General features: G+C 39.0%; 1 protein-coding gene across 12 annotated transcripts in view; it reads right to left on the bottom strand.

Moving 5' to 3' along the window:
- LOC131692917 (phosphatidylinositol 4,5-bisphosphate 5-phosphatase A) overlaps positions 1-16,471 on the bottom strand; it is an 85,402-nt gene extending 68,931 nt beyond the window's left edge. For 4 of the 12 annotated variants that reach the window (XM_058980316.1, XM_058980327.1, XM_058980328.1 and 1 more), the window contains exons 1-2: positions 16,314-16,471; positions 3,250-3,484 (exon numbers count right to left, since the gene is read on the bottom strand). In XM_058980316.1, coding sequence (XP_058836299.1) covers positions 3,250-3,281 — 32 coding nt within the window. In that variant the 5' untranslated portion in view covers positions 3,282-3,484; positions 16,314-16,471. Of the gene's footprint in view, positions 1-3,249; positions 3,984-15,902; positions 16,148-16,313 lie in introns of all 12 variants that reach the window. The other 8 variants (XM_058980317.1, XM_058980318.1, XM_058980324.1 and 5 more) reach the window with 8 other exon arrangements.
- Positions 16,472-22,481: the final 6,010 nt, after the last annotated feature.

Genomic DNA, 22,481 nt, shown 5'->3' with positions numbered 1-22,481 from the left:
ATGGCGAAAACGTGGCTGTCTGCCGAAAGTTTTTTCTAAACGCACTCGGATATTCGGAAGATTGCGGGTAAATTATAAATAATGCTTAAACTACTATAAAACTGAATTTACATTTAAAGCTTCTTTCTACTTGAACTCATGATTTACAGTAATGTTATTTATCGATGTTTGACTTATGATGAAGACAGCGCAGTGAGAGTATCGAAACGTGGGAAGTATAGACGAAGTTCTACGAAGAGAGATGCTATAATAGCCCATATTCAAACATACAACCCAACGATATCGCACTACCGACGTGAACATGCCCCAAATCGACTTTATTTGCCATCTGATCTCGCTGAAAAATCCATGCATCAGAGCTTTCAGGATACGCATGATTTTGAAGTGAGCTACACGACATATTCTCGGCAAATAAAAGCAATGAACATTTCGTTTGTGAAACTGGGGCATGAACAGTGCGAAACTTGCGTTGCGGCATCCGAACACTGTAAAGATTCTGGTCATCCAATCGAAGAATCGACACAGAACATATCTTGTTCTACATGCAGCAAATTTTCGCAGCATAGGCGATTTGCAAAGCTATCTCGGGCTGCTTATCAAGACGACGGCGATGAGGTCCAGCGCGGACATATCGTGCTGGCTGTCGACCTTCAGAAAGTAAGAAGTGTTTTAAAAATCCATACAATTTTTTATCTGCGTTTATTTGTAAGTTATTCAGCTTCCCCGACTAGAAGGGCTTAAAAGCGTGGTTTTTTCTCAGCGGTTGCTGGCATTCAACGAAACCTTTGCTCCTGTCGGAAAGTACACCCGAACATATCCTGTAGTGGCATGCCTTTGGGAAGAATCAGTCAGTGGACGGTCCGCTTGCGATATAACCAGTTGCTTCCATCGCGTATTAAAAAGATATGGCGATTCGATTAAAATTACGCTCTGTTTAGACAATTGTTCCGGACAGAATAAGAACTGGAATCTATTTCTTCATCTAATTCTTCTATTGAATTCGGATTCAGTTAAGGTGAATAAATTAGTTCTGAAGTTCTTTGAATCTGGACACACATTCATGTCAGCCGACAGTTTTCATGCCGCAGTAGAGAAACGAATGCGAAACAATACAGGTGGTCCGATACTAACATATTCGGATTTTAAAACTGTAGTTGGAGAGGCAAAGAAAAAGGTTGAAGTTCTCGATATGACACACGATCATTTTTTCCAAACAACGCTAGTTGCTTCTCAGTATACACTGAATCAACTTCATCCACGCCCATACATCGAGAATATCCGACAAGTAGTTTTGAAAAAAGGAAGCTATCACTTTAGTTATAGCAGCTCGGTTGAAACAAACTGCCACTTAGAACATTGCATTCCGTTTTCAAAAAAGCAGCTGAAAATAATAACTGGTAGCAACTTTCATTTGGAAAACTTTCTCAAGCCACTGAAAGCACCGCGCGGAATAGATCTGAACCGAAAGAATGCACTACTGAGCAGAATTTTGCCAGTTATTGAAGAGAACAAAGAACAATTCTGGAACAATCTTCCACATGTTGAAACAACACAGAAATAATTTTTCCTTTACTTGCTATTCTATTAATTTCTTCGAAATAAAATAATGATTTATGTTGCTACTATTCTATTTTACTAAATGAAATAACGAAAATAAAAATTACGTGAATAACAAACACTTTTTACATCAGTTTTGTATTGATTCGCCAGTGGGACTGTTATGCCGCAATTTGTAAGATGGGACATTACGACTTGATATTTTTTTTGTAATTGGTTCTAACAAACCACTTAATTTTATTAATTTTTCTTAAATTTTAGAACAAATCTTAACCTTTAAACAAAAAAATTCGAAATCGACAATAATGCAGGTGGGACTGTTATGCTGAAAGCGGCAGTATAGCGCTACAATGGCTCGATTTGGTTGTTTTTTCTGCAAGAAGAACTCGTGTGCTTACAAAACTTCGTGACTAGTTGTTTGCTCAAGAACTCAAGTAGTGTTCTCTTTTTGAATTCTGCGATTATCTAACGGACAGGTTGGTCTACCAAGATAAAGATGATACAAAATAGAAACACAAATTTTCTTACTTACTAAAGTTAGGCATTGTGTTCTTCATGCACACAATGGTTAATCCAACTTTGTTGACTATTCTTATAAGTGTCCTGAATTCTGAGAAAATTTTGCGACGAACTTTATGAAATGAATATCTGTTAGAATTGGCGAATACTTGGCAAGGTTAAGATAAATATGTTGTTTATGTTCAGAAGAGCAATCTAATTGTTTAATTGTGAATATGTGGTTTCTATGTCACTGTTGGGTGGATACAATCAGTAATATCCTCGTAAATATTTCGTGTGATGAATAAAAAAAATAATTCTATTCAAAAACAAATGTTTCTTTTGTGTTTCGATTTTACATAAAATTAGATTTAACGTACACGATTGAATCGGAAAATGTATGTTAAATCGAGGTATACATGTATACACTTTGACAAGATAAAGTACACGGTAGCTGATAAAAACGGTGTTTGTATCGAGGGCAACACTAAATTAGATTGACCAAACCAGTTTTAGTTAGAATACCGAACTGTAATTGGCGACGGTTGACGTACGTGCGATTAAATTTTCTTGGGTTAAAATCTCCCTCTTATCTTCAGTGACAACATTCATCGCAATCATGACCGCATAAGTAAATACGAATTTCGCATGAACCACTGTGATACTTGAATGAGACGTCAAATTTAAGGTATCGTAAATTCAATTTGTTTATTGCGTTCGACAGACAATCACCCACAGCACCCAATTACGCGATACTTTCAGTAGCAGCTGTACTAGTACCGATAAAATGATACTAAGCTGCGAATAAATAAGCACCCGTATCTTAGTGCGCGAGAAGCACCAGCGATGCCTTGGCCTGAAACCCCGTACCGCTATAAATTAAATTGAACTTTGTTCCTGTTCAGGTTGATAAGATCGTCACACAGCGAACGAGAACTAATGCAAGATTTGTATCACAAAGTACCTTTCCTTCGAAGCCTGCATTCAAATCACGATCGCGTCATCGCAAAACAACAAACCTTGGCTGATTACAAGTTGGTTTCCCTGAGGTTACTAACAACTGGTTTGTGTTTTTATTCGAGTAGATGATGTCATGCGAATAGCATTTAGTTTTTGAAGGATGAGTGAACTACACAATTCCGCTGAGAATGTACTTTTAACGAGACAATTTGATTTATTTATTTTTATACTTACTTCACATCCCAATTATTGCCACTGGGACTCATCTTTTCCCCCCTGGTCAGCTGGGCAGCTGCTCGACAGACTTTGCAGTGTACTACTTCTCCCACGTTGCAGCAGACGACGACGACGACGATCTCCAAGTTCTATTTTTACTGGACTTCCACGCGTTTGGGGAGACGACGGCGACAACGACGACGACGACGCCGCTACCGGCGCGTGTTCTTCGTTATGTCTTGGGTCAGGTTTTCTTTGCAATATACAAAAAAAAACAAAGTTGAATTACACTTGGGAACACTTAACTTGTGTGTTTGGATGGACAATATTGGTCCCACTACATAGTAATTAAGTGACACTGCAAGTTTTGCACACAGCAAAGCGGGTTTCTTTTCCAAACTGTTACCACTCTGTCTTCTTTATTGCGATGACCACTAAACTCTAACGTCAACCGCAATGAGATTGCGCGGTTGTTTATTACGGAAATAAACTTTATTGAGCACTGGTTGAGTTATCTTATCAATCTACCGATTCACAATTTTTCTAATCGTTCACTGAGTTTATCACGAGCTTAAGGTCTTGTTGCCTACATATGAAGCGTTTTCGAAGAACCAGACCACAAAAACCAATATCCGTTCGCGCTAGTGCGGGTTTTTGTTGCGGTTTTGTGTTCGAAACAAGATTGCCTTGGCTAGTTCCCAAGTTCACAACGAAGGCGTGCTGTTTGTGACCTGTCCACTGAACCGATGCTGCTGAATGATTATGAGTGCCGTAAAGTGTTGATGGAGATAGCTTTGAATGTGTATTGCTATGTACGTTTGTGAGCACATTGAAAACGCTTGGTTGTATGTTAGGGTTGCCAGCAAGCTATTTAATGTCAATTGATATTTAAAGTGTGATATTTAGACCTTTTACTTTCTTTTTTTATTTCGATCATAGAGGTTTTAACCTTAAGGTAATGTAAGCCTCTTCGCGTTTGATCTCTTACGAAAAATTTCTAACCCTATGTGCGGGGTCGGGACTTGAACCCAGGAACGCTGCATAAAAGGCAATCGATTTACCAACTACGCTACGCCCACCCCCATAGACCTTCTACTATGATTTAAATTGGATGAAAATTAACAGTAAACAAATCACGAAAATTTGACAATCGTGGACGCTAATTTTCGATTGATAATTTCGTCGGTAAGTGCACGAGCTGCCTCTCGTAAATTAGGCCCGTTTTCGCTATAAATGTGCTGTGGAGTAGGGCATCGCAAAAAAATTTTTTTTGTTGAATTCTCAAAGCACCCCCCCCCCCTCTCATATTGTGACAAATGTCAAAGTAAGCTTAGATGCCAAATTTCACATCATTTGGACAATTTTAGACCCTCGCCCACTTCGCTTGAATTTTTTTGAAATTGGTTGTATGGGAAAATATGGGAGGAAAATACATTAAATGCTATAACTTTTGAAGTAGCAATCAGAAAATTACAATTTATACCTCTTTTGAAAGGAATTAATCTTAGTATTTGAATGGCGATATTTTTGGGAAAATACGGAAAAGTGGGGTACTGGGTCATTTTGGCCCCAAAATCCCATATCTTCATTGATTTTTCTGCTCTGTGACGCAAATCGTACATATTTTGTAGTATTTCTAATGTGAAAAAATCTCAGAAATCGAACGGAACCCTTTTGACCTTAGTCCGAATACGAAAAGTTGGGGTTATCATAAAATGTAACTTGGTGAACGTGTAAAATTCTGAGGAATAAAACAACAATAAAAACGTTAGAGTTAAAATTCAGAAACATCAAACTTTTTGATATTTACTCTGCAAATCTCATTTTTTTCATTATTTGTCCGAATACCTCAACTTCCCCTATTTTTCCACGAATGAAGTTTTCTCATGTGATCACCAAGCATATTTTACACTAAAAGTAGTAAATCAAATAAGAATTTTGTTGTTAAATGGAGTTAATTTGTGCGATTTTATGATAAAAATATAAAATCGACACTATATGTCAGATAATTTGATGTTCCTGAATTTTACCGGTAACGAATCTATTTTTGTTATAATCCTAAGTAGCGATATATGCACGAGAAGATGATGAAGTTTAATATGAATGACAAAAGGCCATTTAACCCCAACTTATCGTATTTGGACAAAGGTCAAAAAGGCTCCGATCGATTTTTGAGATATTTTCACATTAGAAATACTACAAAATATGTATAATTTACATCACAGAGCAGACAAATCATTAAAAATATGGGATTTTTGGGCTAAAATGACTAAGATTATTTCCTGTCAAAAGAGGCATAAATTGTAATTTTCTGATTGCTACTTTAAAAGTTATAGCATTTGATGTATTTTTCCTCCATATTTTCCCATACTACCAATTTCGAAAAATTTCAAGCGAAGTGGTCGGGGTCTGAAATTGTTCAAATGATGTAAAATTTGGCATCTGAGCTTGCTTTGACATTCGTCACAATACGAGAGGGGGGGCCTTTGAGAATTAAAAAAAAAAAATTTTTTTTTGCGATGCCCTACTGTGGAGAGCTTTTTCGTGCAGTCTTCCCATGAACATCGATAAGTTTGAAACTGTGTACAAAATTTCGTGCACGCGTTCAACATCAAACTTACTTTGCCTTTGTCTACAGGTTCGCCTCGAACACCGAACCCAAGCGAACAATGTGCAAACTTAGGTTTAAACAACGTGTACGTACACCGTGTGCGTACACAAGAAAGGCACACACACAAAACAGAATGAGTCAACACTAGTGATGATGAGTGATAGAAAGAGAAAACTATTGTCAAGAACCTGTGTGTACGAACACCGCGTACGTACATGGGGTTCGGTTGTGCAGACGAACATGTGTACGTGTTTTGGTACGCATTAGCGCGTTCGAGTTTGCACACGAAATGTGGGCTTAAGATGAGCACAGAACTAGAGCGAACATGGTGTTCGATGTTCATTTGGGAAGTCTGTTTTCGTGCAACGTGTCAGCGAATTTAAATTTCACAGGAATGTGATCTATTTTTACATGCCAAACGTGTTTGGTTAATAGGCTATTGCTGAAAAACCAAGGCCCAACCAGGCTACCATTTTTTCAAGCCAATTCTGTCTTTGTTAAAACCAATGAGAGCATGGGCGACATGGGCTTAAAAGCGGCTGAGCCCATCTTATGCTGACTACCGTCAACGTCTTTTTTGTCTTTTTTCTTCGTATTAAAGTTTAAAAAATTTCAAAAGCCCAAGCCTTTAGTGTATTGGCACTGTGAGGGACTCATGACTCACTTTCGTGCCTAACCACTAAAAACTCTTCTTACTCATTTTTTGCCCTTCGTCCCCAAGGAACTACATCAAGGTACTACTTCGTGGGGGAGGGGAGTCATTTTGCTTTCGTCGCACCTCTTTCTTTTGCTCACGAGATTTCCGCATCTATCTCGGAACCCGACTTGATTCATGAAATGGGTCGACATTTGACCCACTTAACTCTCGACTCTTCTTTTGCTTTTCGTTTCCATCTCGTCGCTGTTGTGCTATCTTATGACAAGCGCCATTTTGCACATTTCGAGAAAAACGATTTTTAAAGTTTGAGATTGAATATCATGAAACTTATACATGGTAGAAACAATTCAGAGAAGACAATTGATGCTTCTACCTATTCTGTACTAATCTCTCAAATATTACGAACATCGGTTGACTATGTTGCAAGTTTCCACTAAAAATGTAAACAAAAGTCACACTCACACGTGTCATAAGTGTGTATTGATGAAAAAATTGTATGACGTGTCATAATCGTACATGGAAAATTTTCCATAGAAAAAATTCACCAAATATGAACTTTTATTCATATCTTTGGCTTTATTTGGTCTATAAACAATCGGTTAGATGCATTTCGAAGGAAATGTGTCAGGGAATCTAGAAAAAATGGTTATTTTTAGTTACAGTGTTGCCAAATAGGCAATATTTCCAGTTTAAAGCTAAAACTGCGTTTTTCTACCAATATATGTATTTTTCTTTTAAAAATTATTATTCCATTGTGTTTCTACGACATTTTTACACATAAAAGCAACTAAAACTTTATTATAATTTGAGTCAATCCCAAGATATAATAATTTGAAGCAAAACATTCACAATTTCTAATAACTTTTCTCGCTATATTTCAGTAAACAAGTAAAATTTCAAAATTCTGGAAACGCTATCTTGTAGAGATTCGTTAGACGAGTAACATGGCATATCTAACTCAGTTTACCCCAAAATGGCGTTTGTCATAAGATAGCACAACAGCGACGATCTATTATGTAGGCCTATATCACTCGTCTCAGTTAGTCGTTTAACTGCTGATTCTAAGAACCCTTTCAGCTCCTGTTTCCGTGAGTAATTCAGCTCTCAGCCTTATCCCGATTTACGCGAAGAGTCCCCGGCGGTCAACACACCCTACTCCGATTGAAAGATACCTTGCGGTGGAATTTCACTCGGTATCAAAGCCTGTTTCGTGAACCAATTAGCTCCCATTTTTGACTCGACGTAGTTCAACAGTCCACGGCGGTGAAACTACCCTATCGTGATTTCCCCGGAAATAGATTTCTCCCTATACTGATGTTCGTTTCCATGAACCATTTAGCTCCCTGCTTAGCCCCAAGCAACTTGGTCTACTGCGGTGGACCTAGCCTACTCAACGGAAAAGCCAGTAGGGGCTAAAGTCTGTCCAGCGATTTCGGCCGGAGCATAGCTTCCGGTTCACTAGCGCCCCAACGACCTATCGCTGGCTGTTCGACGCGGTCTACTCGATCTAGTCCTCTGCGGCGGATTTAGCCCACTTACAAGCTACCCGGCAGGGTGTCAAGGTCGGTGCGGCAATTCCGATGGAGTCTGGCATCCGGATCGTTGGCCTTCTAGTCCGGAGCGCAGCTTTGTTGGTCCCTACGCCGATTTCGCTGCAGCTCGGAAAGTATACTCGACACTACTCTGTTGACTGGATCCCATATATGTTCATCGTGGCACATCCCTTCGATTGTCACGCCAGGATTACGGGATTGAACTTCTTCGAACCTAGGGCATTCGAAGATCACGTGCTCTGGCGTCTCTTGCTGGTTCACACACTCCGCGCAAAGGGGTGACCAAGCGTGTCCAAACCGATGCAGGTACTTCGGAAAGCATCCGTGCCCGGACAAGAACTGCGTTAAATGGTAGTTCACCTCTCCATGCTTCGTATGCGCCGACAACGACATATTTGGGATGAGTCGGTGGGTCTACCTTCCTTTCTCCGCGTTGTCCCACTGTTGCTGCCATTTAGCCAACGAGCCCGCTCGGACCAGTCTCCTTGCATTGTGTGCATTTTTATTCTGGTAGGACTCCCCTTCCTCAGCCAGTGTGATGCAGATGGGAATCATCCCGGCAATGACGCATACTGCCTCTGACGATATCGTTCTGTACGCACTCGCGACACGAACAGCCATTAGGCGAAATGTGCTTGTCAACTTCATCCGGTTCCGCTTTGAGTTCCGCGCAGCAGCCAAGCCGGTACGCCATACCTCGGCATGATCCTTGCGTTAGTTGCACTCGAAAACTTCTCACATACATAGTCGACATGGCTGTTGTAATTTAACCGATCGTTGACATTCACACCCATGAGCTTCAGCGCACACATCGACGCTGATCACGACGCTGGATTTTTTATTCGGTTGCTGACCAGCACTATCTCGGTCTTGTGGTGAGCCAGCTGCAACTTGACGTCAGCCATCCAGGTTTCCACGATGCCTATTGTCTCTGCCGTCAACATCTCCACTTCCTCGAGGGTCTCGCCGGTTATCGTCAGGACAACATCTGCAAAGCCGACGACTTCGGCTCCCCTGGGCAGTTGCAGCGTTAACACTCCGTTGTACACTATACTCCAGAGCGTATGGAGCCCTGAGATACCCCGCCGTGACCCTAATCGACCCCTTGCTAATGTTCGTATCGTAGACCAGCACTCGGTTCTGTGCGGCGCTACGGTGATAGCCTCCCAGCTGACACCATTAACGCGTTGGTCACGTCGATCGTATCATCCACTGTGCGGATGGCGTCCACTGTCGATATCCCTTTGCGGAAAACCCAACTGCCTTTGCGATAATCCGTTCACTTTCAGCGTAGGTCGTCGGCCTGTTGAGGATGACCCTTTCCAGAAGTTTACCAAGTGTATCCAGCATGCATATAGGCCGACACGATGCTGGATCTCATGGTGGTTGGTGGCAGCAACACTAGCTTCTGGATCTTCCATCTATCCGGGAAGTAGTCTTCGTCCAGGCATTTCTGTAAAATTTTCCTAAATATGTCCGGAAACGCCAGGATCACCGACTTTAGTGCCACGTTGAGGATACCATCAGGACCAGAAGCTTTCTTCGCTTTTAGCCCTTTTGCCACTATAAAGAGCTCGTCGTTGGAGAATTCATTATCACCAGCATTTCGACTGGCTACATCAAAGAGACGGTGTAGGTTAGATCGTGATTCGGGAAGAGATCCTCCACAATTTTCTGTTTATCAGCGCACATTTCAGCTGGCGTCGTTGGACCCTTCATCTTGGTAATAAGGAAACGGTAAGCGTTGGCTCAGGAGTTAGTATCTACTGCTCTGCACAGCTACTTGTATCAGGTAGACTAATTAAGTACTATCTGGCGTTTAAAAGCGGCGCTAGCAGTCCGGAATGTCACCCTACAATTTTCTCTAACTTCCTCAAGTCATGGATCAGCACGGATGATACTGAGCTTTTCGTTCCACCAATACACCGGACGCCGACATTTTCTCGTTTCCATTTCCTTGGCTCTGTTACGTCACAAGTCCTCGCTAACGTTTCTGACAGCTCATGGGCACTCTGAAATGGAACGAGGCTGGCAGCACGAAGTGCTTCCACAAAGGTCTTTGTCAAACTGCTTTATTTTACACTTCCCCTCACTAATCCTCACTCTCTACGTTATAACGCAATTCCGCCGACCAATTGTATAGTGAATTGCCTGGTATAGGGTCGGTTTGTGCGTCCAACATCCGATTGTACTGTTCTGGTGTCCAACTTGAGGAAGCATAACAGCCACATACGAATACACCACTGATCTTAGCAATCACGAAGCCTTCGTGTGTACTATCCTGCCTGCCTTCGGCTTTTTGTACTCTAGGCATAAGAAGCCTCTCGTCATGTGGTCCTTTCCGCCCTTCTTTATGCAGAGCAAGCACTTCGGTCGATTTGTGCAATCTGTATCCCTTTTCTGCATAGATCAGATCTATCCGAACCTCTACAGATTCTAGCCTGATGGCCAAATGTTAGTGCGCTCCTTACTTTGTCTTCCGTTGTGATCTCGTCCAGATTCCTGCGCTCGACCCTTGCTTCTTGAACTAAAGCTTTCACGTGCGCATCTCCTTTCATCGCGTCTGCCACGAGATCAGTAGATTCTTCTTCAGCTCGAACAACATCTTACGTACGCCTGGTTCTTGCTACATTCTTCTCCAGATCCTTTAGCTTAGGATCCTCTCTCACCCTTACGTCACATCGTCGTTTGCTTTGACGACTAGAGCGTTTCCCGTATACCGCTCCGGGCGTAGCCGAAGGTCTTCTTTCTTCTTTTTCTTCTTTTCATCTTTTTCTCTCTTTACCTTCTCGCTTCTACGGTTTCTACAGTTCGCCATTTGTAGGCTGTTTCGCTGTCTTTCACCGACCTACTTGGGCTTCTTCGGTTCCTCCTCCTTTCTTGGTATTTCCTTAAATCTTTTCATAGAACGGGAATACCGGCCCCCCTCGTGATTTAATAAGCTTCTGCTTTCGCTGTCTCCGTAGTTTTCAGTGTCTTTTCGACGTTTTCAGCTCACTGCCAACGTCTGTAGTTATTTTTTCGTGGACTGTATAAAAAGCCACGATCTCGAGTGCATCTAAACGGCTCATTACTACTCGACGAACTAATTTCTTGGTGGGGACGATGCGACCCGTTAAGCACAGTTGACCGTGGTAATCAATATCATGCCAAGTACTCGTTCTGCTATCGTCGATTTCTCCGACTGTAAGAAGCGTTTCGCTGTTTCCTAGATGTCGACCCTAACCCGTCGAAGAACCTCCTCAGAATTTGATTGCCAGTTTCGAAACTCGAACTCAGCTTTGTCGAAAATATGCCACTCCTCTTCTACAATCCGCATCCTTCTTCTAATGTGTTCTTGCTATTCAGAAAATAATCATCATAAGTGTTATTAATAATCGTCGAGGTAGGATTCTGGATACAACTACCAAAATTCCTGTGTATTTGTGTTTTTTGCATATTGATACGGTGAGCACTTGTACAGGTTCTGATCGAACCAGGAATCTTTCAGCTAGTCGATCTGTTTGTCTGACTAACAGCTCCATAGCATAATTTTTCCACTTTCGCCGGCTGTAAAAAATCCGTTATTTGTATTTGTATTTGTGAGCATATAAATTCATCTGACAAATTGTCTTAATGAATAAAAAAACTTAAAAGCTAATTACGGCGAACAACACGAAAATGGTTAAGTAGCCGTTGACGAAACACGTTGGACGACATATTAAAGTCAAATAAATCTGCAAATTCGTTGAACCGCACGCAAATGAATCGAAGCGGGTCATGCTGACCGTATTGCGTATTCCGAGGTTCCAGGGACAGGAGGTTTCGGCGACGAAGAGGTCTCTCTGGAGCGTACAAACTTAGCTGCATAAGCAGAGAGGGGCAGTCAATGTCGCCCGTCATTAGTTTTGCAGCGAATGAAGCTTGTGAGGTGATTCTTCGTACCTCCAGCGGTTCGATGTTTAGCAGACGGCAGCGGTCTTCGTATGGTGGCAAGTTTATTGGGTCACGCCATGGTAACTGCCGCAGAGCGTACCTTACAAATTTCCGTTGAACACCTTCAATCCTGGCGATCCAGTTAGCATGGCAAGGGCACCATACCACAGCATTAGATTCCAGCAAGGAGCGTACGAGCGAACAATATAATGATCTTAAACACAAAGGATCTCGAAACTCTGCTGCAATTTTGAAGATGAATCCCAATTGTCGGTTTGCTTTTGATACAATATCGTCGTAGTGAAGTTTGAAGGTCATTTCACGATCTAGAGTTACGCCAAGGTCCCTGATGTGCTCTACCCGCATTAAAGAGCTTCCACAAACTTGATAATCATACGCGATTGGCGAACTTTTCCGATGGAAGGAAATCACACTGCATTTTGCGATACTTAAGCACATAAAGTTCTTTTTGCACCATTCCTCGAACAAATGCAGCATACCCTGTAGCTCCAAGCAGTCAGATAGGCACTTGATGATTTTAAGAATTTTCGTATCATCCGCATAAAAGAAACGACAATCCGACGGAAGCAGCAAAGAGTGATCGTTTATAAATAACGAGAACAGTAACGGGCCGAGGTTACTACCTTGTGGAACTCCGGACTGGTTTGAGAACATTTCCGATGTTGTCGAACCTATTTGAACCTGTACACAGCGGTTCGTCAAGTACGACCTGAACCAAGCAACGGCCATTGCAGAGAAGCCAAGTAATTCCAATTTTTTAAGAAGAATTCAATGATCCACGCGGTCGAATGCTGCCTTGAGGTCCATATATGCGGCATCGATTTGCCATCCGGAATCCATGTTTCGTATGCAGTTCGTGGTAAACTGCATAAGATTAGTCGTTACGGAGCGTTTTGGAAAAAAAAAAAACCATACTGTTCACTATGTAACTCTTGCAGCAGGCGAACAGAGTGTCGTTTACGATTATTTCAAAAAGCTTTGAGCAGGCACATAGAGAAGTAATTCCTCGATAATTGGAAACATTACGTTTATCCCCCTTTTTCAAAACTGGGAACAGGTGGGAAAACTTCCAGCGTGCAGGGAACTCACTTTGTTGAGCCGAGAGATTAAACAGCCTAGCCAGCGGGCTACAAAGAGCAACTGCACAGCGCTTCAGCACGGACGACGGAATACCGTCAGGGCCAGCAGTAAACGATAGTTTCAATTTTCGTGTGGCGGCTACTACCATGTTTTGCTGCAATACGCGGAATACTGAAATCAAACACATCACAAGGCATCCTGCACGTTGCTTCTTCTATCTGGATCGGAGTGGCGGAACGATCATGGAATACTTGTTTAAAGTGTATTGCAAAAAGGTTGCACTTCTCGGTTTCGGTGCAAGCAGTTATATTTTCTGAAAACATGGAGCATGGCAGCCCCGTTTCTTTTCTTTTGGAATTGACAAACGACCAAAAAAGTTTGGGGTTCCGACGAAGGTTCTCTTCAGTGCGCTTGACATGACGATTGTACAGGAAGTGATTGTAGCGGAGATGCTGGTTGCTTGTGGCATTCAATTGTCTTTTAAAATACGGCGACCGGAAACTGCAGTACTTTCGCAAAGCAGCTGATCGCGCTCGCTTGAGAGCGCGTAATCTTGGATTTGACCACGGTGGTTTCTGCGGGGGCAGTTTAGGTGGAACGGAACGGGAAACAGCATACTCCACAGCGGCACTGAAGCACTCCACAGCTTCATCAATACTGGTGGACGATTCAATAAATTGCCAATTGGTGGCAACTCCCGTTGTCGAAATTGTAGTTTGACCTCCCGCAGTGGTAAACAGATGTTTGTGAGGATTCCAGACAATACACATGGGAAGATACCAGACGCGATTTTAATCAGAATTGCGTTACTCCCGTCACGCCAAACTTTCTGACAGCTTTTTGGATTGTATAGTTCATGTGCTCATTTATGCTCAGTTTGTCGTTCAGTGTCACCCCAAGGTATGGTTGATAGTTGCAACTGGTTCAACCATCTCTCTATTTCAACAATTGCAGAACATACAATTGCTCGGCCACGTAGTTGGTCAGATATGTTCTTAGAAATATTTAGCTTGATTTTTTTTAATTTAAATTAATCCCTAAACTTTGTCAGTTCAAGGCTCATTAGCCTGATGCACTCATCAAACCTATCCTGCCTATAATCGCAAGTCAGTCCCATGTAGATAGGGAACCCCATAAAACATGGGACTGACTTGCAATTATGGGCAGTATCGCTGTTGGTAAATAAAGCTGTGTCACCGAAATAGTTTTACATGCGCATTCTCCATTATTAATGTGATACACAAAAATGGTCGTAGGTCACTACCCTGTGGACCATTAAAGTCAATTTCGGCTTTCAATGATGTAGAGTCTGCATCCATTTCAGAAATAAATTAGGCGCGGTTTCAATCGGAATAACCCAGATTGTTCACACAATTGTTCTTTAAAGACTGTCTCTAAAAGTTTCTTGCGGATCGGCAGCATTTTTATCGGCCTACAATCTTCCGCTCAGGATGAATTTGGAACTTTTGATACTGGAATGAGGATCGTCTTCTTTCATGCTTCCGGAAAAAACACCTTACCGGAATGACTCATTAATAACTGTTAACAATTTTTCAACAATTATGTCAAACGCATCCACCATACAACATTATACATTCCCGGACAATTTTTAAAGTTTGAGACAATCTTCTTAAGTTTAAGCACATTGACAGGCTTGAAAACATAAAACTGATTTTCGGTTACCTCGCTTTCCACCACTAGCTGCTGGAATCGCTTCGTGAATCTCTTGAACGCTCTTGATAAAAAAAGTTCCATATCAACATTTGAATAGGGCTAATAAGATATGTAAACAAACTTTTGTTTTGCTGATTCCTCCTAATTTGTTATCATTTCAACTTAGAAAACATTTGAAATTGATTCTACCAAGGATAAAGATGTTGATTCATGTGTATTTTTCATGAAATTCAACTCGGTAGCGGAATAATGAGCGAAATAAGTTTGTTTACAAAAGTCATGATTTTTTCCATGTTCAGGTTTGATATGTTTTTTATCATTTCCAGAGCCTCTTGGAAACGCTAACATATAACATTGTTGTTTTTATTTGGCACCTTTGTTAAAGATTACGGACAATTTTGTTGAAAAATCCTTTTCCAAATTTAATTTTTTTTAGTAACGCACTTGCAGTTCTTCGTCAGCAAACTAGAAAAACTTAAAATTTTACAATGAACTCTCTTCGAACTGAAATAAGGTATAGAAATGTAACTAGTAAAGTTAATAAATTACAATTACAATGGAATTGACACGGAGGCGACTGTAATGCAGTGATTCGATTGCCTTGTGCGCAGATCACCTGGGCTCGATTCACAAACCCGCACATAGGGTTCTAGCTCGAAAAGAGACAAATGACTCTAAAGTTGGATCATGGCCCTTAACGTCATAATTTTGAGTTTGTCTAGGATCTTTGGAAATTATTAATCCCAAATAATAATTAATAATAAAATTATTACAGTGAAGACCCGATTTTGCCAGTTTTTTGATGGACTCTAGTAGACAAACCAAGTCAAATCCTTTCTTGAGCATATTTTTTTAATTTTTGAGATGAAAAATATGCAAAAATAAAAATGACTGATGCTATGGATAGGGTTTATAGAAGACTATATAATAGTAAACTGCTTCAGATTATTAAAAAGAAAAAAAATGTCCCGATTTTGTCAACATCATCGTTTTGTAAGCCTAAAATTCACCAAAGGGGCTGATAAAAACTGGTTTTCGCTATATTAACAATGCAAAATAAATAAGCCAAATTTTGCTGGTCACCCTAATCATTCTATGAATCTATGCTGCCCGTTCCTACAGCACAGCACAGGCTGCAGCTTCTCTCGAAGACACGAACTTATGAATCACGCTCCCTTTTAACACCACATGATGTACCCGCTCCGCTCCTACCAACCACAGCAAATATCGTACTGTTTGCTCTGTACTTGTACCACTCCACCCAAAGATCGCACCACAGTTATTTATATTACTATACTCGGCCACCACACACTTAGTTTTTCTTTTATTATTTTCACATCGAAGTACTGTCTTTCACTCTTTTCAATTATTAATATTTTTGAATATTCGTACATGCCCCTTTTACTTTGGAAGAATTTACTTATTTTAAAACAAGCCACTACGTTCAGCAATTCGGTCCAGGTGTAGTATTGCCACTTTGACAGTGGCAATCACGAAAACCCGTCAACGATTATTATCAACATTTTTTTCATCGGCCCGGCGAAGGAAAAAGAGCAGCACAACAAAATACCTTGAAATAAAATTTTATATTAATCTTCGCGATTCGCGACGGAGCCTACCGTCAACGCAACACTATTTCACATCAAGGTCCCGTACTCGACTGACACTTCTTTTCAGTGTGGAAGAATCTGGTTGACAATTTTCGCGAAAACAACATTCGAGACTCGTGAGTATCGCTTCTCGTGAGAGCACAAAATCTGCCGTCAAGGCGAACCGACACGGGAGCGATGTAAACAAACGATCACCGTATCGTGGCGAGGCGAGCGTCATTCATCCGCTAATGGCTAGAAAGAGAGGGTAATAGAATCTCGCAGGCAGGGATGCCATTATGCCTAGCACAGCCAGAGTTTTTTGCAGCTTCCAGACAAAAATACAAACCTCTCCTTCTGCCAGATTTTTAGGTGTTTGCACAAACATTTTGCAAATATGCCACAAATCTTCCAAAAATTGATTGATAAATTTCGATGACTTTGAGGTCGCTGTTAAGTGACAAATTTTGCCAGACATTTTTAGTTGATCTGCCAGATATTCTTTCGACAATACACGGAAACGAAAAACTACCTAAAATTGAGTTCCTGTGACTCAATCTCGTGGTATCGTGTAGGAAGTTAAAATTAGGTAAACCGTGTTGAAGGTAGTTTCCATTTAACGACGGCAAAAATTACAACTCATTGATAGGTTTTTTATACTCAAATTTAAATTGAATTTACCTAATTTTGAGTATTCTCCAAACAACTCAAAAGTACCTTCCTCCACTGAAGATCTCGACTGAGTCGAATCTCTCGTTTTTAAGTGCGAAAGCGACGCACAACTCAAAAGTATGTTAAAAGAATCTGCAGGTTGTTTTATTTAACCGTGTAGTGGCAACTCTGCTCAGGAACATGAGGTTCCACACACTGAATTTGACAGGTTTCTCTGCAGAACGGTTAGGTCTTGTATCTTTTTCATCGGGGTGCTGAACTTAGCAGAGACACCGCATACAATTCTCGACAAACATATGATTACGGCCTAAAAGCCAAGTGTCAAAATCCACTCAATGGAAATTCCAGGCAAACTGTTACTAGTCGAATACAGTTCACAACAGTTTATGAAAGAGAAAACTTTTCTCTTTCATTTACTACCAACATATGTGATTGGCGTGTAACGGTTTCTCCGGAATTTCCATTCAAAGTGGATTTTGACAGTTGGCTTTTAGGCCGTAATCATATGTTCGTCGAGAATTGTTTAACATTTTGCATAGAGTACGGGATTTGGTCATTCGCTCGGAGACGGATTGAAAGTTATTCGAATTCACGTTAAACTGCTTCCCATTTAGTTTAACATGAAGAATAATAGGAATGCAACAAGCATGCTCCTATGGCTAAAACAGTAAATTTATTGGTCATAAATTCAAATCATAACGAAGTATTTCTTAAGCTTGCATGCGTCAGTTTTCAGTAGACCTAAGTTCCCCAGGGAAGAAGCTTTTTAATCGTTGCTGGTATAAACAAGCTACGAGAAAAACGTGCATCCGCAAAGTTTTTCTGCTAAATACGGGTAGGTCTGTTTCATTTTCGTTATGATCGTGCTGATCTTACGTCTTCCCTTCAATTTCTTAGTTGTCGATTAATTTTTTAAAATGGTATACATTTTTCAGGAAATCGAATGAAGAAGCGACAAGAGCAAAATATTTTTTATATTGATATTTAACACTCGGAATACCAAGGGGGTAAAAAAAATGGGAACGCTTACTTTGACCGGTCATATCTCAGCCGTTACATAATCGATTTTAAATCTGTCTTCACCAATATAAAGGTATGTCTTTTGTGAACACGTCGTTTTAAAAAAATAGAAGAATAGAGTTGTCTACCGTAAGTTAGAGTAAAAAGAGTATAACAAAGTCAGTGAGAAAAAAAATGGGAACGCTTCTTTGACTTGCCATATCTTAGCTGTTTGCTCACCAATTTTAATTCTTTCTTCACCATTGGATAGGTAAATCTTTTATAAAAACAGTGAACAAAGAATGATGGAAAACAAATTTGTATATCTGAAGTAATTGTGAAAACAGTAATTGAGAGTCAGTACAGACGAAATGAGTTTTTCTGTTCAAACAATCGTATCACGACCGTTTGTCAACCAATTTCAATTTTCCTTACACCAATGCAATCCTTAGAGCTTCTAGACTTGTAATATATGCAATAAATAGTAGATTTTCAAAAATTACTATACTTTTTCGAGTTTTTACGGATTTTTACAATGTACGTGGCATACGGTTGATTGAAATTCTTTGCGACTTGTTAGTTTTACGGTTTGAAAATTACCTGTTTACTCAATAGTTCTACATATTATACATGGATATTATTATATCAAAATGTTTGCACAAACGTGGAGAAACACAATATTGTATGTAAGTTACTAAATAATAGAGTGTGTTAGGACGATTCAGTAAATACGAAGAAGTTCAGAATTTTAAAATATTCGTCATATAACTTTAAATTTGAAGCGATGACCTATACATTTTAATACACCAATCGATTGTAATTGATGGCGGCTACAATTTCTGAAAAAAACACATTTTTATATTTTCTCAAAAAATAGCCAAAAGTACGTAGAAGTACAGAAATTTCATTTAGTTGGCAAAAAACGTCGAATTCAAAGCGATGCCCCATACCTTTTTATATACCAATCGATTATAATTGATTTTGGTTACAATTTCTGGAAGAACAATTTTTATATTTTCTCAAAAAATAGATAAAAGAACGTAGAACTACAGTAATTTCATTTAGTTGACAAATAGCTTCAAGTGTTCAAAGCTATCACCTATGCAATTTATACACCAATCGATTGTAATTGATTTTGGCTACAATTTCTGAAAGAACAATTTTTTATATTTTCTCAGAAAATAGCCAAAAATACGTACAAGTACAGAAATTTCATTTAGTGGGTAAATAACGTCGAATTCTAAGGGAGGATTTATACTTTTTTATACACCAATCGATTGTAATTGATGGCGGCTACAATTTTTGAAAGCACACATTTTTATATTTTCTTAAAAAATAGACAAAATACGTAGAAGTACGGAAATTTGATGCAGTTGGCAAATAAGGTCAAATTCAAAGTGATGGCTTACATTTTTCTATATACCGATCGATTGTAATTGATTTCGGCTACAATTATTGCAAAATAAACTTTTAATATTTTCCCAAAAAAACGACAAAAATACGTAGAAGTACATAAATTTCGTCTGATTGGCACATAACTACAAATTTCCGTACTTCTACGTATTTTTGGCTAATTTTTTAGAAAATATAAACATTTGTTCTATCAGAAATTGTAGCCGCCATCAATTACAATAGATTGGTGTATAAATTTTTATTTGCAGTTATTTGCCAATCAAATGAAATTTCTGTACTTCTACGTATTTTTGTCGTTTTTTAATAAAATATAAAAAGTTTATCTTGCAACAATTGTAGCCGAAATCAATTACAATCGATTGGTATATATAAAAGTGTAGGCCATCACTTTGAATCTGACCTTATTTGCCAACTACATCAAATTTCCGTACTTCTACGTATTTTGTCTATTTTTTGAGAAAATATTAAAATGTGTTCTTTCAGAAATTGTAGCCGTCATCAATTACAATCGATTGGTGTATAAAAAAGTATAAATCATCCCTTAGAATTCGACGTTATTTACCCACTAAATAAAATTTCTGTGCTTATACGTATTTTTGGCTATATTTTAGAAAATATAAAAATTTGTTCTTTCAGAAATTGTAGCCAAAATCAATTACAATCGATTGGTGTATAAATTGCATAGGTGATAGCTTTGAATACTTGAAGTTATTTGTCAACTAAATGAAATTACTGTAGTTCTACGTACTTTTGTCTATTTTTGAGAAAATATAAAAATCGTTCTTCCAAAAATTGTTACCAAAATCAATTATAATCGATTGGTATATAAAAAGGTAGAGGCCATCACTTTGAATTCGACGTTATTTGCCAACTAAATGAAATTTCTGTACTTCTACGTACTTTTGGCTATTTTTTGAGAAAATATAAAAATGTGTTTTTTCAGAAATTGTAGCCGCCATCAATTACAATCGATTGGTGTATTAAAATGTATAGGTCATCACTTCAAATTTAAAGTTATATGACGAATATTTTAAAATTCTGAACTTCTTCGTATTTACTGAATCGTCCTAACACACTCTATTATTTAGTAACTTACATACAATATTGTGTTTCTCCACGTTTGTGCAAACATTTTGATATAATAATATCCATGTATAATATGTAGAACTATTGAGTAAACAGGTAATTTTCAAACCGTAAAACTAACAAGTCGCAAAGAATTTCACTCAACCGTATGCCACGTACATTGTAAAAATTCTATCTCCTAAAAACTCGAAAAAGTATAGTAATTTTTGAAAATCTACTATTTATTGCATATATTACAAGTCTAGAAGTTCTAAGGATTGCATTGGTGTAAGGAAAATTGAAATTGGTTGACAAACGGTCGTGATACGATTGTTTGAACAGAAAAACTCATTTCGTCTGTACTGACTCTCAATTACTGTTTTCACAATTACTTCAGATATACAAATTTGTTTTCCATCATTCTTTGTTCACTGTTTTTATAAAAGATTTACCTATCCAATGGTGAAGAAAGAATTAAAATTGGTGAGCAAACAGCTAAGATATGGCAAGTCAAAGAAGCGTTCCCATTTTTTTCTCACTGACTTTGTTATACTCTTTTTACTCTAACTTACGGTAAACAACTCTATTCTTCTATTTTTTTAGTTCGACGTATTCACAAAAGACATACCTTTATATTGGTGAAGACAGATTTAAAATCGATTATGTAACGGCTGAGATATGACCGGTCAAAGTAAGCGTTCCCATTTTTTTAGACCCCCTTGGTAGTCCGCGTAACTTTTTACCCCCTTGGTATTCCGAGTGTTAATATAGTACGCTTGACTTGTAAATTTGATTGGATTGAAAGGCGCGCTTCCAATGTAATGTACAACGCATATATTTCAAAACGCCTATGCGCCTACAGGTATACAAATTAAGCACAAACGCTATCGCTCCTCCAAAGCGCTACAAACTGCTACAGTAAACTCACAATAATGCAGCATGCTTATTGTAAAAATATGAAAGATTCATTTGTGATTTTCCCAAATTACGAATATTACTAAGCGACATGGCTTGCTCCGAAAACTTTAAAAGTGTTGTGTATTTCTTTTGAAATAGTTACATGTAGTAATAGCATCTAAAGATCTTTACGGCATTATATGCTGTAGGTATTATATGGAATGTTTGTTACTTTGGAGGAATTTTTCTGGTGTTTCTATACTTTTTATGAGACTTTTGCGGAATTTTCATGCTAATATTGCACTTCTTTAATGTTTTATATGAAACCTTTAGGTATTTTTATGATCCACTTCCGCTATTACTGGTATTTCTATGGTAGCATTTGGTATTTCGAGACACTTTATGTTATTTTATTAAATTTGTGATGATACTTTTGGAACTTTTGTGCTTAGCTTATGGTTATTTTCTGATGTTTAGATGGTGTTCTATGATATTCTTGAAAATTTTTGGTTCTTTATGTCACTCTTGTGGTATTTTTGATTTTCGTACTTTTATAGCGCACTGTGTTGTTTTATTCTCTGCTGAACGTAAGTTTAGCTAGTCTCTCTTCCGGCATTCACGCCACATGATCAGCCCACTGTAGTTGGCTGTGTAAAATTTACCACTCGATGTCAGCATCCTTAGCATCATCTGAAACAAATCTAGGGAAGAAATTATCCAAATTGGTTGAATATCAGTAGTGAAGAACATATCAATATCAGTGAACATCAGCTCAAAAGTATCCAAGCAAATTACTAACCATGATTTGATGCTAATAGACCACAAACAAGTTTTTTGTTGTTTATTAGATTACACAAGGTGGTTTTAGGCAATCGAATCATTAGTTGCTCGCATGTCAAACGAGCAACACCATGACTATAACGTCGAGACGCTATGAATTTTCTGCAGTGGTGGCATTAACCCGCACACAGCTAAGCTGTGTACGGGTACCAGTATTACTTGTACTCGTTTCCTCGCTGTGTGCAAAGTATATTGTGCACTCTTCACCTTGCTGTGCGATATGAAACTTTTCATACATGCACAAGTATAGAATTACGACAGGG

Source organism: Topomyia yanbarensis, chromosome 3 (genome assembly GCF_030247195.1).
Source record: "Topomyia yanbarensis strain Yona2022 chromosome 3, ASM3024719v1, whole genome shotgun sequence".
Lineage (NCBI taxonomy): Eukaryota > Metazoa > Arthropoda > Insecta > Diptera > Culicidae > Topomyia > Topomyia yanbarensis.
The sequence above is the reverse complement of the archived record's forward strand: the minus strand, read 5'-3'. Positions and strand labels throughout refer to the sequence as shown.